At 43.2% G+C, this 16,476-nt stretch overlaps 1 protein-coding gene across 2 annotated transcripts in view; it reads right to left on the bottom strand.

The window, feature by feature from the left end:
- Positions 1-12,397: 12,397 nt before the first annotated feature.
- GRAP2 (GRB2 related adaptor protein 2) overlaps positions 12,398-16,476 on the bottom strand; it is a 42,969-nt gene continuing 38,890 nt past the window's right edge. For both annotated transcript variants that reach the window (XM_051784253.1, XM_051784254.1), the window contains exon 8: positions 12,398-15,853. In XM_051784253.1, the coding sequence (XP_051640213.1) occupies positions 15,674-15,853 (180 nt within the window). In that variant the 3' untranslated portion in view covers positions 12,398-15,673. The remainder of the gene's footprint in view (positions 15,854-16,476) is intronic.

The raw sequence follows: 16,476 nt of genomic DNA on the forward strand, positions 1-16,476 counted from the left end.
GTCAGAGAAAGCAAATAAAAGGAGCCAACCAGACCTCCCTCCGGAAAGGCTGTTTCCAGAGAGACGTGTTGTAGGTGTGAAAGCAAAACTTTACAGAAAGTTACGCTTGAAATCTGCTGTTTAATTTTTTTTTGTTTAATAAGTGCAGAACTAAGGCCATAAAAAAGCCACCAGGTGACACCCCCTGCCTCTGTTCCAGCTGCTCTTTCTGTGGACAAATCAGCCTCCAGCTTGACCAAGGCACTGTACAGCAGCATTTATCCCAGGCTATAACATTGCTCTGAGTAGGGGTGCACTCTGGGCATGCCAAAGCCACAAAAAGAGAAAGTAGCGTAGTGCCTACACTTTGATACTGGAGACATTACTACCAGTAGGGAAAAGCTTCTAAGGCAGCCATCCAGAGGCATGGTGGTGGCCTTAGTCCTGAGGCAGTGTCACAGGAGCAGTGACTCAGGTTGCCCCTCCCTGGGTCTATGGACACCTGAATTCAGGCTTAGAATATCATATTTTCAGATCAGCATTGATGGAAAGATCTGGTTTCCAAAAGCAAAACCCAAATGCATAATGCACTTATGTTCCTCCCCTGCCTGTTTTTAGATCTATTTCTTTTGCAACTCAATTAATCAAGATTTTGCTGCTCATTTTAAAATAAATGGCATTTCTCTTAGGAAAGTTTATAGCTTTCAGTCTTTGAGGTTTAAAAATACTCAAATGGATTCTGAGCTAATCCCAATTCATAAGCCATTCTCATCTGTTAATATCTGAACACTTTGATCATCATATTTAAGAGATTCTTTTCAGCAGAGGGGTATTTTTCAGACAGATTGTCCCCCAGTACTCTTTATTTCGAGGCTGCAGTAGGTTACAATGATGCACACTCATGCAAAGCACATAGAAGAAAGAGAGGGGGAGGAGAAGATGCAGGAGAAATAAGCCACGGCTCTGAGTTTATCCATGTTCCTTTTTCCCTCTTCTGACAATGAAGAATCTCTAGATCTCTCCTAGTGTTTAGTTTATCCTGCTCACCTGCTCTTTTCTCTCTGCCTTGCCATCCTTTGGTGAGATCTTTTAAAATTCTTCCCTTGAGAGTGACCATGGGCATTTTAGCTTTTACTCTTCTAGCAAGGCTGACTCAGGAACAGGTTTCTGCTTGCCAGATCCCCACATCTTCTTCCCCACCCTCCTGTATTTATTTTCTTCTGTGGGAGAAGCAGCTGCATCCCCTGGGGAAGAGTGCAGCCTGTGGCAGATCCCCATCCCTACCAGAGTATCTCTGCTCTGACAAGCAGAATGAAGGAGTCCAGCATTCATGGCTTTAATTCCACTCTGTTGAGGCTGTCAATTAGTAAAGGAAGCAATAACATTTTTTTTTCACTCATGCTGACAATTGACCTAAGTCACAGTAAGGCAGGAAATGCTATTAGACAGCGGATGATCTTGGGAACGACTGCAACTAATGGCTTAGCATTTTGCATTTCTCACAAACATTTAATTTATCCTTGTGCTCTTCATTCAAGTTGCATATAGGATGCAGTGGGGTCACTTCAGTGCTCACGTAAAGTAATTGCCTTGCGATCCTCTTTCAACGCTGCAGAGCAATGCGAATAGCAAATCACAACTCAGCTGTCATTCATGCCAATGTTTGGGGTCACACTGTGACAAGCAGTGTGAGGGATGTACTGGTGGCCTTGGTCACCAGGTAGCACAGTGGCTTTCCAGCTTTTGAGGGACATTAGCTGCAGCAAGGCTCTTTTGAGCTTGGGGACAAATCTACCATGGCAAGGCAACACCACAGCCTCTGTCCACCACTGCTAGGAAGCTCTGGCTGGCACTCAACATTGAGGGACAAAAAGCTCCATAGGTAAGTCCCAGCGTGGGAAGCTGGGTAGCCTGACATTTACAGTGAGAAACACATAGGCTCCTGCTCTGAGTGTCTATCTATTGCTGTGGGACTACACAGCAATGCTGGGCAATTAAATCAGTCATCTGAAAGAGGGTGAGTTTGGATTGGGTTGTTTGTCTGCAGCACTAGGTAACCTACTTTGTGAACACTGCCCTGGCAAATTAGTTAGATCAGGGTGATTCCCTGTCTTCATCTACTCAGAGGCCTGCCAGTCCCTTTTGTTCTGCACTCATCTGCATTTGGAAGGTAAACACGTGGTACACCCATGTCGACCTTTAGAATTAGAAACCTTTACGGTTTGCATAACACTGCAGATACATATGCCATGATAATAAATAAGTCAGAGCAATTATGGAATAAATCCTTGCCCCAGAGAGATACCCAGGTGTGAATGGTGGAGCATGCTGCCAAAGTACTCAACCAGAGGAGCAGTACTTTATGTTTGGTTGCAAACACACAGTATTTTCCTCTTTTCAAGACAAGAGAAGAAAGCCTAGTAAACATGAGCAGGCTCCAAGGGAAAACTGAAAGAAGTCAGAGAACCAGAGGTGATGAGAAAAAAAGTGAAGGAGATATTTAACTACTGTGTGAGGGTGAGGGCCCAAAGATAAGGGGCGAAAGAGATGATGAGAAATGCTATGCTGGCATAAAGGTAGTCATGGAAAAGGAGGAGGAGCTTTGAGTCTGACATCCACGACTCTGCCATTGGCTTGCTAGGCTACCTTTGGCAAATCCCTTCACCTTCATCTAACTTCCCTCCTCCTCTTTGTGTATCTTGGCACTCTGACTTCCACTTTCTTTGGAGTAGGACTGTAATTTCTGTAGGCATAGGAACTGCCCACTGCAAACAGGGTCTGATCTCTGTGGTGAAGAACAGGAAAATCCAAAGGAAGATGAAAAGCTGTTGCACAGACTTGGACAGAGGCAAGTTTTGGCTGTTACCAGGAACCAACAGCCCGTGCTGTGGGGATGAAGAAGAACAGGGTGCTGGAGAGAAGAGGGGAACACCAACCACTGAGAACACAGCTTGCTCATGGCAGCAGGATAAGTGAAAGAGCAATGAGGAGAAACAAATGTTAAAATCATGATATGTGGGTGGAGATGGGGAAGAGACAAGCATTGGTTTGGTAGAAAAGGCAGGTGCTATTTTAGTCAGACTGGGTTAATTTCAGCTCTGATGTAATTCCATTTACGTCAGTTTTAGTCAGTTGAATTACACAAAGGATTAATTTAGGCCAATGAGTTGAGATAAGAATGATTCAGCCCAAAATAAGTTTTGGGGTACAAGGAAGATCTATGAAACAAGGACCAGGTGAAGAACTAGAGCCATCTGGATTTGGAGAGATGTTGAAGTAAGGAGGATGAGGATGAGGGAGGGTGAACAAGAAGGAGCAAACAGGCCACAGGACCCTGCAAGGATGTTGGCTAATGATTTCCATTCCAAGCCAGGACAATTTGCAAAGAAAGGCAGTCTGCTCCCTGAACTCTGCAATGTACTGGTCATTTACTCCTTACTCTTCTCATGGTCCACCTCCCCTTGCCACTCCTCTGGGCAGCTCACACACCAACCTACCATACTCACCGAAACAATTAAGATTTTGTTTTATTGTTTTGGTTTAATCACAAAACATTCCAGGTTTAACTTGAAATACACTTTGATCAGGGTTTCATAGGGCAACAGCTACATTTAGCAGTGAGAATGGGTCTGATTCACTCCCGGTACAGCTTCACTGAAGTAGACGGAAATGCATTTGTTCCATTAATTCTCCAGAGACAGCATGAAAGCCAAATGAAACCAGACAGGGCCATTCTCAGGCCGACAAATGCATCCACACCTTAACTCTTACCAACCTACCCATGGAACACATGGAAAAAGCATCTGAAATACTTGACACCATCTTCTAGGTTTGCAGAGAAGTGCCTCTCAACAACACACAGGAAATAAAAGAATGATGCCATTACACTTAACGAAGTGAAAACAAAAAATAATTAAGCACATCTCTTGCTTCCTTCTCATTCCACTCCTTTTCTTTCCCAGCATATGCTTTCCATCAATTGTTTGTGATGCCTCTTTTAAATTGGTGTTTACTTTCTCATAATTCCGTCTACTGAGATAATGTAATACCATATGTCCCTGAGGTTTCTTTTCTCTCCCTGTTCTCATTTCTCCAGACTTTATTTTTCCATTTGGTTTTTTTATATTTTTGTTATTTGAAATCATGACCTTCAATTGTATTTTATTTTCATTCCCTTCCTCTGTAGCTTGGCCCTATTTCATCCCTCTGTTCTCTTGTTCAGCATTAGCTTTAGTTGAGAGAAGAAGAAAGCCCGTAGGCTGTAAAGGTTAAAGAGGAGCTTTAACCATTTCTTTGACACCTACCCCAAACTTAGCTCCACCAGTTTCCCACCTTCCACAAATACTTAGTACTGCACAAGAAATAAATAGCCACAAAATGCTTTCGACTCATATTCAATCACCATAATAAATACAAACTCTCTTCTGTAACATTCAATCATTATATTTAGTCTTAATATCATGCTTTTCATCTGCAAACACCCACACAAGCATTGGTTAATTTGTCCTCACAGCAGCCCTGCAAGGTAGGTAATTACGTGTTATTATCTCCATTTTACACGTAAGGAAACTCCAGGAGAAATTATGAAATTCCTAACAAGCACACATACCCACAAATCTAAGCAGGTACTAACTGTATCTTTATAGACACACACATACACACAGTAGTACACGTACAGTTTAGTGTACATTGAAAATAAGGGGCCCATAAGATCAGTGTAGGACAGGAGAGAGGTGCTTGACGCATTACATCCAACAAAAAGGAAACTTCTCGGGCCACGAGATTGCCCTGGACAGCAGAGAAGAGGTGCAGGAAGCAAACTGTAAGCTCTCTGCAGCACATTCAGTATTTGCTGGGCAGCATTTCATGACCTCCCTTTCCTGCAGGTGAGCAAATGTGCAAGGTGAACTCCTCCTTGCCCCCAAGCACCACCAAGGTTTGATTTCATGTTTGCAGTTTCACCACCGGTGACTGCCCTTGCTCTTATCAACACTTATTTCTGACAAGGAGTTGGGAAAACCCAGTCATGCACAACCCCCAAGTGAGCTCCTGACCTATTTGAATGTTAATTACCTCTTAGTGCTATATCCCACTCCTTCTACTGCCTATCAAGTTGTCAGGATGGGAAGATAATAGACCTTCTGGACCACAGGCAGCTGTACACACAAACCCACAGAAATATTGAAGAAACATTAGTGGGAAAGTCAGAGAACAAAAATGAAGACATGAGTTATTAACTTTGGTCCAGGATGTCAACATTCCACACCAGAGTATCCTGTGTGCAGCAATTCCCCTCCACCACATGACAGGATGCTCTGTTCCCATCCCACGTGGTACTCCCCCCACAGCAGCCCTTACACAGCAGGGGCTCCAGGAACACTGGCAAAGTCCATTTTAGAGGGTCAGATCCTCAAGTCCAATTGGACATTGAATTCCCACTTATGCAAGGGAGTTCCACTGCAACTAGTGAGCATTAGATACCATTAATGGGCAGTAGATGCCATTAATGTAATGAAGTTGGATGTGAAAATAAAAGCCTCTGTAAGGATTCAGGTCTTTGTGATTTCCCATTTCGTTGTCCTCCATTCAGTGTGACACTGAGGCTCTCATGGACTCATGAAGTCATGGTTCGGTGAAAACTATCCTCTTCCCCCTTTGTCAGTCCTCCTGTCTTATTTTCTGAACATATCACAGCCTTTCTCAGCATGGATATATCCAGGTAAATGATTTCCCTATTGTTGTCCTTTCACTCCTGGTGTTTTGGGTGTGACTAGGGACAAAGCTATAGGACAGAGTTTGCAAGGACTAACATACATTGTTTATTCCATAAAAGCTAACTCAGGGCCCCATGTCTTCATTGTATCAATTAAAATGTCGTTAAGTCTGTATCATTGCTAGAGTTATTTCTATTCCAAATTTTTTTAAAATCCTTTACTGTTTTTAGGTTTTCTAGTCAGGGTTATGTCCTTGATGTATTTAGTTTTCTGTGTCAGTCAATGTAATTTCATAATTTCTGCTTTACAACAATTGTGGTCCCTTTTTTTTTTTCCTCCCTGGTTGACATATGTTACTTTTTAATTTCATATTGCTGCCTGAACTCTGCCACTGAGCCAGCACAGGCTGCTGCTTCCTAAAACTTTGACATTGACGCCAAGGCTGAAACTCCACAGAGTTCTGCCAAACCTGCTGACTTGGATTCCCACATCACAGGGGTTCTCTCAGCTCCATCCCTTATTAATTGGAATCAGGCATTCATTCCACAGCAGCAACCCAAACTTCCAGACTAGTTTATGACCTGAGAGCATCTGTGTGCTCTGCAGATGGTAAGGGAAGGCCAGCCCTGTCTTACAAACTACGAGTTGACAAGGTGAGACAAAATGATTGTTCCAGGTAAGAACTGTGGTCCTACATAGATGAGCAGACTCTCTTTTAAGGATTCTTCTTTCCTTGGTGCTCTTTAGTTGGGGATAAGAGATCAGACCCCCAGCAGAGCACCTGTGCTGGGCAAAGCCATGCTTAACTGACAACCCATGGCCTGGCTGCCCATGTCTGTGCATGTCTGGAACAGTCAGCTCCCTCCCTGCACCATTCACTGGATGTGAGGTAACCACACTGCTTCATTAGGAGCAAAGCTGTGAGAAGGAAGCAGAGGGACCACTGACAGTGGAATTACCACTTGCAGTGGTGCTCCTACTACAAGCAAGTCTTAAGAGGGATTTCAAGTCAGAGAGGGAATACTTTACTCAAATAACATGCACTGAGATGCTCAGATGAGTCAAAAATTCCTGCTGCTTTGCCCATCGCAGTGACCTATCCTGCCTCATTGCTTCCTTGCCCTATTCCTATCTACTTGCTTGTACACCTCTTATCACTAGCTATAAGCTGTAAGAACTCTGGGGCACAGCCATAGTGCCAGCACTAAAGATCTTGGTCTTGGTCTGGATTTAGCATTCCCAAGCACTTATGGCAACTTGGGAATAGTAAGAATAAATACTAAAATAACATCTTCGAAACTTAAAAAATAAAACAAACCCCCCACACACAAAAAGAGAGTGTACAAGAGAGTACACTCATATCCATGACAGGTGTAAGGAAATTGAAAGCAGATCTGCAAATCTACACAGTCTCGAAAGAGAAGGTGATGGGGACGATGAACTTCAGAAACACTGTAGAATGAATTCTAGGATCATAATGAAGCCTTTAAGCTGTGGATGCAGGATGAAGATATTAGATGATGAAGACAAGAGCTTCCAGCTAATGTGGGAGTGCAAAGAGAGACTGGCAGGATGCAAATAGGAGGCTGATGTGATTGCAGTGCTGAGCCAGTCAAGCCTTGTCTATACAAGCAGTACACATGCTATTAGAGAGTTTTGCACCCACACTCAAAGTAACAGGATGCTCAACATAAATTTGAATTTCTCATGTACAAAAAGACAGCTGCATTAAAAATGGTTTTGTCAATCTTGGTTAATGGTCTCTGAACACAACACGTGTCTTGTATACGCTAGGCTTCAGCCTCCTTGGGCATTGTACTCCTCAAAATATTAGCTCTTCTTTACATGGGAAAATCATTTCTGTACATTTACAACATGGTTGTGCTTCAGTGACTCCCCTGTGAGGTCTGTTATTCTACATCAGCTGGGTCTCCATGCAATACAGCATCCTCCTGTTCTGCTGTGTGGATGGTGTGCATCCATGCAGGGTGCTGGGCTTGACCACTTACTGTGAAACAGTCATGCCACTGTCACTAGCTGGAGTGATTTACTGAGCTGAACCAGCTCCTAAGTTAACCAGCTGTTTTTCCTAAATGACATTCCCTGCATAGACATGGTTGGGAAAAAAAAACCAAACAAAAAACAAAACAACACACAACCTTTTTAGCAGCTTTTTCAATAAGCTGGAGGTTGCAGAAATAAGGAAGGTAGAAACAATAAAGTGTAATATGAAGAGTCTGTTGAGAAGAGCTTTGGAGCTGTGGTCAGATTTGTCTGAATCATGAGAAAAGAAAACCACAAAGCTTTGACCATATTAGACTGTCTTACACAGGTAAATATAAAGATTCTTTAAATAGATGAAAGATTATAATTATAATTTCAAAGAGGAGTAAATCATTACCCACACCCTTTGGCTCCCTACTTGAAGATATTATCAGATTAAAGTATGATCTCTTTCTGGAATAATGAGGCAGGACCACAGCTGGTAAAAATCAGAATAGCTCCATGGACTTAAAACATACAACAGCAATTTACTCAGAGAAAACTGAGTCGCACTTGCCTACTCAGTTGTCTTCTCAGGTGCCCCCCTCCTCCCAGAGTCACACTCAAGCCTTCATGTGCCACAGCCGTACACTCCAGCTAAAATAGGATGCTGTTCAGAGACAGCTTCTCCAGGCCCAGGGAAGCCAGCACTTCAGAAAAATAGGCTTCATATTTAAATGTATTATAAAGACAGTAAACACCACTAGTCTTTTGTTAGTAATGGTATCTCTCATCATTGTGGTTGTCCTTCAATTCACTGACAGAGCCAAAGGCTTCAGAAGACCAAAGGGACGGTTGTGACCACGGACTCCAGCTTCCCATAACCAAGGCCAGAGTATTTCATCCAATAAACCTTGTATACAGCCCTCTTGTCAGCCTTGAGCTGGAGATGGTATGGTAGAGACCACAGCAAGCTTGCTATGTTGTTCAAGTGTCTACAAACCTTCTCTTTTAAACATGCACTTTTTATTTTTAGTCAGAATTTGTCCAAAGTCAGTGCAAACCACCCATTTGTGTGTCTTGAAGCCTTACCTCTTATTTTTGGAGTCCTGAATTCAAGGTGTTCATGACTGGTGTTCCAGAGTGCATTCTGCTGCGTAAGTGCTTGTGAAATGTCTATGCTCTACAAGTCATGCACATTTTAAATGAGAATACACAGCTATCATTTTGGTCAGCTGATGCTGAAGATTTAAACTGGTAAGCACTGGTGTGCTTTCCAACCTGATAAACATGACTGATACTGCACCCCACCCCAAAAGAGAAGCATCAGCAACAAGTGGCACTAATTTAGGTATTTCACAGGGCAGCAAGGTGCTTCTCACTTTTATTGTTATTTCTCCTGAAAACTGTCATGTATGGTCCCTTCTCCTCAGAGTCAGTGCTGATAATAGTTTAAATGATGGAGAGTTTTACTATTGTGGTCATGTTAAGAATTATTTTTTCCCCTGCTTTAATTTACAGTCCAAACCCCTCCCTCCCAAAAAATCCTGTTACAGCTTTGCTGCTTAACTGGAACATCTGTAGGCTTCCATGGAGATGTACTGTTTGTAGCAGATCCGAGTTCTTTCCCCCTTTCCTGCCCTCACTCCTATTTCCCAAACAAGCTTTAAAAAAATCCCCTGCTCATGTCAAGGCTTTATGTCAACCTCAATGTCAGGTAGGTTTTCATTTTGCTGAGTCCACAGCCTAGGACGAGGTGATCTAATAGCTTCTGCTGCCAGGACAGGGAGGTTCTGTCTTACCCTTTCCTCCTCCTGGCTGTACATTCCCACTGCTCACCCTGCGCTGGCTCTGGGTCTCCTTATGCTGCCTTCGGTGAGCTGACTCAACTCATTAACCCAGCAAAAAACAAGTGGATGGTTTTTTGCAGGGCGGTAGCTGAGATGTTTGGTTGACTCACCAGCTGTGATGAAATCACGTCCATTGTTATTAGCAGATCATCTTCTTCCGATAACAGGCAAATAGCTGCCATCACAATGGCAAGATATACAGATACACAGCTACAGAGAGCTGATTCTTTGCTGCCACATATCCCTCTTATTTCACAGCTCTGCCAAGTGAGTGTGAAAAGCTGCTAATTCAGAACGAGCTACACATGCATTCAGCTCTGAAGAAAGTGACTCTAGAAGGGGCAGGGCAAAGGGTGTTTTCCAATCCTTTGGTGCTGGTAGCAAACTTGCAGTTGAAATTTTTTTCTCCTTAAATTTTGATGAGACAAAAAAAAAAATTAAACTGTTGGTGCAATCTACTTCTAATTCAGCATTTTGCAACCAAACTTCTGGTGTGCTGCACCTGACAGAAAACATTCAGCCATGAGAAGGATCACCAAGGACTGGTTTCTGCTGTGCTGCATCTGACAGAAAACATTCAGCCACAAGAAGGGTCACCAAGGACTGGTTTCTGCTGTTTATTATTATCTGTTGGCACTGCAGTAGTACCCTTCTTGGAATTTGACAAGGGAGAGGGACTGTCGGTACCACAAGGAAGTTATGACACATTCAGTACAGCAAAGACATAAAAGATAGATTGCAAATGACCTCTAGATTAGTAGAGAAGGTACCTCATATTTTTTGCGGGTTTTCTTTTTTCTTTTCGTTATCTGTGTTTGAATATAGAATCATAGAATTCGTATATGTGCATGAATCATAGACATCACTGAGAAGTTTCCCAGAAGCTCCACTTAAACAGAGAATGGAACTTCAGTCATGATATCAGGACATTGCCACCATTTTATAGCTTTGAGTGTACAATCACGCCATAAACTGCATTTTTTTCCCCACTGTTTTGCTCTCATTTTCATTTGTGACAAACAAACTCACCATGGCTGTATCTTTCATAAACCCTGGTGGAAATGAACCTGCTTAGACTAGCGGGGAGAAGCTGCAAGATATCTAGAGATCTTTTAATTTGTTTGTTTCTTCTTCCTCCCTTTGTTGCCTGAGCTAATTTTGTTTCTGCATGTCTACAACGATCCCTGCATGCCTGCCATTTTTGAAATTTTGCATTTCCATGTTGGCAAGCTTAACACCAGCCAAGCACCTCTCACTTGCACAATGGCAGTAGACAATGTGCTTTGAATTTTCTCTCCACACAAAGGTCGGTGACCTTTCCTTATTCACTTGCCTGTTGCCCTGCTGTCCTGTAGCTCACAGATAAGTCATTGACTGTTTTCTACTGTCAGTTCTGCTAATGTAAGAAGCTTCTTTTGTGTTTGATGTGAATTAATGCTCCTGAGTTCTGTCACATGAAAGTTGCCTCTGAAAAATTGGAGAAAATGGCAATGTTCTGCCCTCTTCCTCAGGGCTATTAAAGGCTTTATCACGTGCTCAGTTCATCATTCCCCATTGAAATACAAAATTTTCAGCAGCAAGGAGTGGCTGGGTGTAAGGAGCTTTTTAGTCCATGAGTGCTTTTTAACCAGTAAATGTTACTGCCTGGATCATCTAGGGAACACTAATGGGTTCAACTGATCTCTATGGGGTTTCATTTAAAAGCACCTAAGCCAATTGCTTTGAACAAGTATTTGAAGTGAGATGTCTGCAGAGCACTTTCTATCAGCACGGAGGCAAAAGTTGGGCCCTTGGCTTTCCAGTGCATGTAGGAGCAGTGAGGTGATGGGCTGCAGCTGCAAGGAGGTGCACATAGGCTTCTGGGGCTGCATTGGGCAGGGGCAGGCAGCACTGCCAAACAATTCTCACACCTCGTCTGGTGTAAGCCAGGCTCCTTGGCAAAGAGCGGCAGAAGCAGAGCAAGAGTCTGGCACAGCCCTAGCCCAGATGGCCACGTTTCTGTCCCACCAGACTTCCTTGTTGTCCCTGTGCTGTGACATGGACATAACTAAAGACCTGTTGCTTCCTACTCAGAGATCACCCTTCACCTTGTGGCTGGACTACAGCTGCTGGGGTGTTGCTCCTGCAGTGCAACATGTCCCAGCTGATACCACATTGCTGTTTAGGGCTGATTTCTCCTGACTATGTGGTCCTGGCTGCTGGATCTTTCACTTCTGACGTCCTTGCTTGCTCTCCACAAGGGCTGAAGGCAAAATGGCCTTTCAAGAGCCTGCAGCAGCAGGATCCCATTGGGGAGGAAGGATGAGAGGTGCTGCTGAATAGAAAAAATGATGAACAGATGGCTGCTGTGAAAAGCTTCAAATTTCCTGCACAGCCCACTGAAATTGAGAAGTACTTTCTATTTAAAAAATAACAACAACAACCCACAAACTTGTTGTTTTCCTGGTACAGGAGACTGGCCCAGCAGTCTGACCAGGTGCTGACTTTGTGGCAGCCCTGAGGATCATTTCCCTGGTGCTCTTCCCCTGTCAGGAGTCAGATGGGAACCTGCCGTGATCCCGTTGTTTCAGCAGTGTGCTCCAGTAAGCACAGCTGTTACAGTAAGCACGTACACCAAGACAGAGAGACCTTCTTTTTGTGGCACAGAAAACTGCTTGGACATCATCTGCATGACAGGAGATTTCCATTTACTGTTTTTAGCTCAGCCTTATTAATCACAGAGACATTTTTAGACAAAATATGGATCTGCAGCAGAACATAGGCAAAAAGTTACTTCAGACAGGAGAAAGCACAGCTCAGCTGTTCTCATCAAACTTATTTTTCCCTATGCAAGTCCAGCTTCCTCTGTTTCATTTGTTATAATAATGTTTGCCTTCCCACATACTTTTCCTACTTTTATCTCTGTTTACAATCTCTTTTCTCATGAACTGTCTTTCTTACTTAAGACAAATAACAAACAAAATTCCCTCTTTATTCCTTCACTTTTCAGTTTTGCAGTGGACCTTCTTGGGATGTTTTCCAGAGGTTTCCAAAACACTGGTAAATGTCAGGTGAACTCAGTGCACCACACTGTCACCTTAAGGCTCCAGTCTTAGGTTGCTAACATGTGCTTCTGCACGGGCAATAGAATCTGAGGCTTTCACAGCACAGGTGTAAGTGAATCACCACAATATTAACAAGGACTGTGTTACAATTAAAACCTGTTGGAAGAAGGAGCTGGAAGGTTGACAGGATATATGGGTGGAGGAGGAGAGTGTCTCTTTCTCTCTCTCTCTCTCTCTGCGTATTAAGTGGCCCAATTTATGGGAGAGAGAATTTCACAGGGAGAAAATGGCATGGGGCATGGAAAACAACCTCTCTCCTGTGACTACAGCACCTTCTATGCCCACAAAACTCCCCACTTTGCCTCCCCTTGTATCCAGAGTCTCCATGGACTTGGGAATAGCTGGAGTTCTTTGTGCTGTTGTTTTGCTGGGAGGAAAACAACTTTTACTGTGGGAGGGTACAAAAATGCCGTCTGATGCCTGTGCCTCCCAGCTACTGGCATGTGCAGTAAATGCAGGTAACACTGCCTCTGCTCTGGGGATCAGGCAAGGACAACAGCAGAGGCAACAGAGACTGGGTATGGCAGACCAAAGCTTGGCCACTGCACAAGGCGGTACAGAACATGGCACTAGTGTAGTTATCACAGACGCCATGATACTTTCGCCTCCTAGTAATTTTGCTGTCATTAGGTGCTGCTCATAATGAGAAATCATGATTTTACTGTGGTTCTGGTATGTTGTCCATAATTAGCGAGCAGCCCTTTAATACTAATTACCTTAAGTATTAATTCCTTAAACATCAATTAAAAAAAATCACGTGAAAATTTACCTCTTCCTCAAATGAATCATGAGTTAACAAGGGGGTACTTACAATGCACTACTTAGACTTGCTTAATTAGTTAATCTCTGTAAAGGGGTTTCAAATGTGTGAAGAGCTGTCAAACTGCTAAGTGCATTATCTTCAATTAATTTTGTGCAACTACATCTTCACTACCAAGAGGGTCTTTGGAGTGCTGAGGAAAGGAAAAGGAGACATTGCTTCTAGTTTTAAACATAACTAATAAAAAAAAGAAATTAATTGAAAGATGATTTGACATGATGGGAATAATTGTGAACACACCATTTCTTCTGTTTCAGTCAGAGCTGAATATGAAAGATTCATCAGTTTTATCCCTCTTCTGCCTTTGCTAGTCTCTGGTTTCTTTGCATCCATCTTCCCCCTGGTCTCTCTGACTGAATGTTAACACTCTCTTCCAAATTTGTTACTACTTTAGCAAAAATCAAACTAACAAACATAAAGGTTAAAAAAGGGCAAATCACAACAAAACACTCTTCAAACTATGCAATCACTGAGGTTACATCCTCACACAAATAATAAGGTATCTCGTTCCAAAAGAAGAGGTATCTCACACAAATAATAAGGTACCTCTTCCCTTCAAAAGAAGACACTAAAGGCCCAGAAAAGAGCTTCTGTGAGAGAACAGGGCCAAGTCCAGCCCTGGCAGCCACATGGTGTCTTTCCATTTCCTGGACCTCCCTGGTAGCCAATGGAGGTAAGCTCTTAATGTGTCTTTCAAAGTTTTCTATTCTCTTTAGAGTTTATATGCTGTGTAAAATATTCTCGTTTTACTTCACCCATGAATAATCTGATTCTGGTGGAGTTCTCTCAAAATGGGTTCTTTCTGCTAATACTCTGTCTAGCTGGCAGCTTTGTTCAGGCCAACTACACTGAATTGGACGTTACCTAAAGAACCTATTTCCTGGATTATTTTTCTCCCACTGGGACTAGAAAAAGATAAATACAATTTTTTTTATTGCTGAGTCTGATTTATTTTTAGAGTTTTTCACTTGCCTTCTCTTTCTTTTTCAAGAATGATTAATCATCACTTCCATGCTGACTGCTGAGGTCCCACATGTTGTGAAAAATTCAGGCAGTTTGTTTAATATCAACTTGCCTGAGCAGTAGTTATGAATAGTGTATCCTTCACAGAGTTTGGTTCATTTTTAATGTGCATTTGCAGTATATTTCTATCACATCTGGGCATTCACTCAGCAATGATTTGAAAACCTACTTTATCCAAAAGAAACTGGAACATAGAACAGACTGTTTGATGGCCACAACTTTATTCTCTGCATATGGTAAAGTAACAGCTTAACCTGTTGGATGAGGCATTCCACTGGTAAGGCAGAGTTGTGTACACAGTGCTCCTCAACACCCCAAGTTCTCAGGGAAAGAACTTCTGCCACCAAACCAGTAAAACCTCTTCTCTCTAACCCCTCCCCAGTTCAGTTTTGCAAAATGAACCAGTGAGGGATATTAATTGTTATCCAATCCAGTGGATACTAATTTAGCTGAATGGCCTGATCTGCTCTAACCAGGCTATCTAGAAGAAGTGTAGATACCTAAGAGAGCAGCTTGAAAATGGTGTAAGTTGTTATGGGGTGTGGAAAGAAGACCAGGACTATCAGAAGCAACAAAGAAAGTACGTTCTTGCCCTCCCATACCTTCACCACTGGGTTTTTTTTGTACAAAAGCTCACAGGATCCTTTCCCTTCATCTGGTATATCCATACAGTCCATACACACAGTAGGAGATGGGTAAGCCAGAAGCTATTTAGAAAAATACAAATTGCCTTGAACCTCAACCTAAAGCCCCTTCACTTTCCTTTCCTACTTGAAGGATTGATGGGATTACCAATGATCATTTAATTCTTGTGGGTGAATTCCAAAAGGAAGGGGAAGGATCATCTGAATACTGAACCTGAAGTCTGAGGGGCTTTTCCACAGAATAAACCTAGTTGCAGGAAGTTATCAATCATTAGCCAAAGAGGTGAAAGGGCAGGGAGGATCCAGCAAGGTCTCAATGAACAGTCCTGGATTTTTGCTCCTCCCCTTCATGAAGGTGAAAAATAGGGGGAAAAAATAATATTTTCTTCAAAGGTTTCCCTTTCATACCAACATTTAAAAAAATAAGTTGCCAATAAATTAAGACAAAACCAAAACCAATGTATGTCCTGGTGGCCAGGGAAGATGCACTCCTTCTCTGTCCCTTGTCATGTCAGAAGAGCAGCTCCAGCTTGGCCCTCTGGGGCAAACTGTGCCCTCACAGGAGCACTGGTGTGACGTAGTTGGCAGGGAAGAGACCCAGTTCCCCACGCAGACGTCCTTTCCACCATGAAGGGTTGGAGCTGTCCAGGACCTCTAAGATGTCTCCACTACGGAAGCCCAGCTCATCATGCTCCACAGCATCAAAGTCGTACAAGGCACGGACCCATAGCGTTCGCTGGAAAGGAGAGAGAGACAGGCAGGGAACAATGAGCCAGAACTCTTAAAGACCATCTTCCTGTCACCCCTCTTAACTCCCAGTACATATCTTCACTATGAGAGGACGAGCAGTAATGAAATTTAGACCAACTTGCAATTAAACCAGGAAGTGGCCAAGATGCCAGGAAGTAGGAACCAATTTACTGGGACACCCAAGGGATGGTGCTTGGTTTCTCAGCAGCCTCAGTGTATTCGTGGGTGTTTGCACGATAAGGTGAAAAGTCAGACTGAGAGCAGGTCCTTAGGAAATAGTGTTCTCATGGCTCTGTCACCTCTGCCCTGGAAGGGCAGCCATGACAGCCATGTCAGAAGCCAGTTATGGGAGCACAGAAAAGGGCTCCTGCCTGAGCCCTGCAGGGCTGTAACTGTAAGTGAATGGCTCTGGAGAGCTGAGCTGGTGCTGGTACAGATATCAAAATGTGTCCTTGGCCAGCAAAGGTCTATGAGAGGCAGCACACAGGCAAGTGTAGTCAACATTGTGAAGAAGATACTTGCTCTTTCAGGCACTTCTGGGGCATAGGGAAGGGTCTTAAACCTTCTTTGCACTCTCCCCAAGGTCAGTCCCCTGAGATCAAAAGGATT

The sequence above is a fragment of the Manacus candei genome, unplaced genomic scaffold, assembly GCF_025592945.1.
Source record: "Manacus candei isolate 608988 ecotype Guabito, Panama unplaced genomic scaffold, ASM2559294v1 h1tg000018l, whole genome shotgun sequence".
In the NCBI taxonomy this organism is placed as follows: domain Eukaryota; kingdom Metazoa; phylum Chordata; class Aves; order Passeriformes; family Pipridae; genus Manacus; species Manacus candei.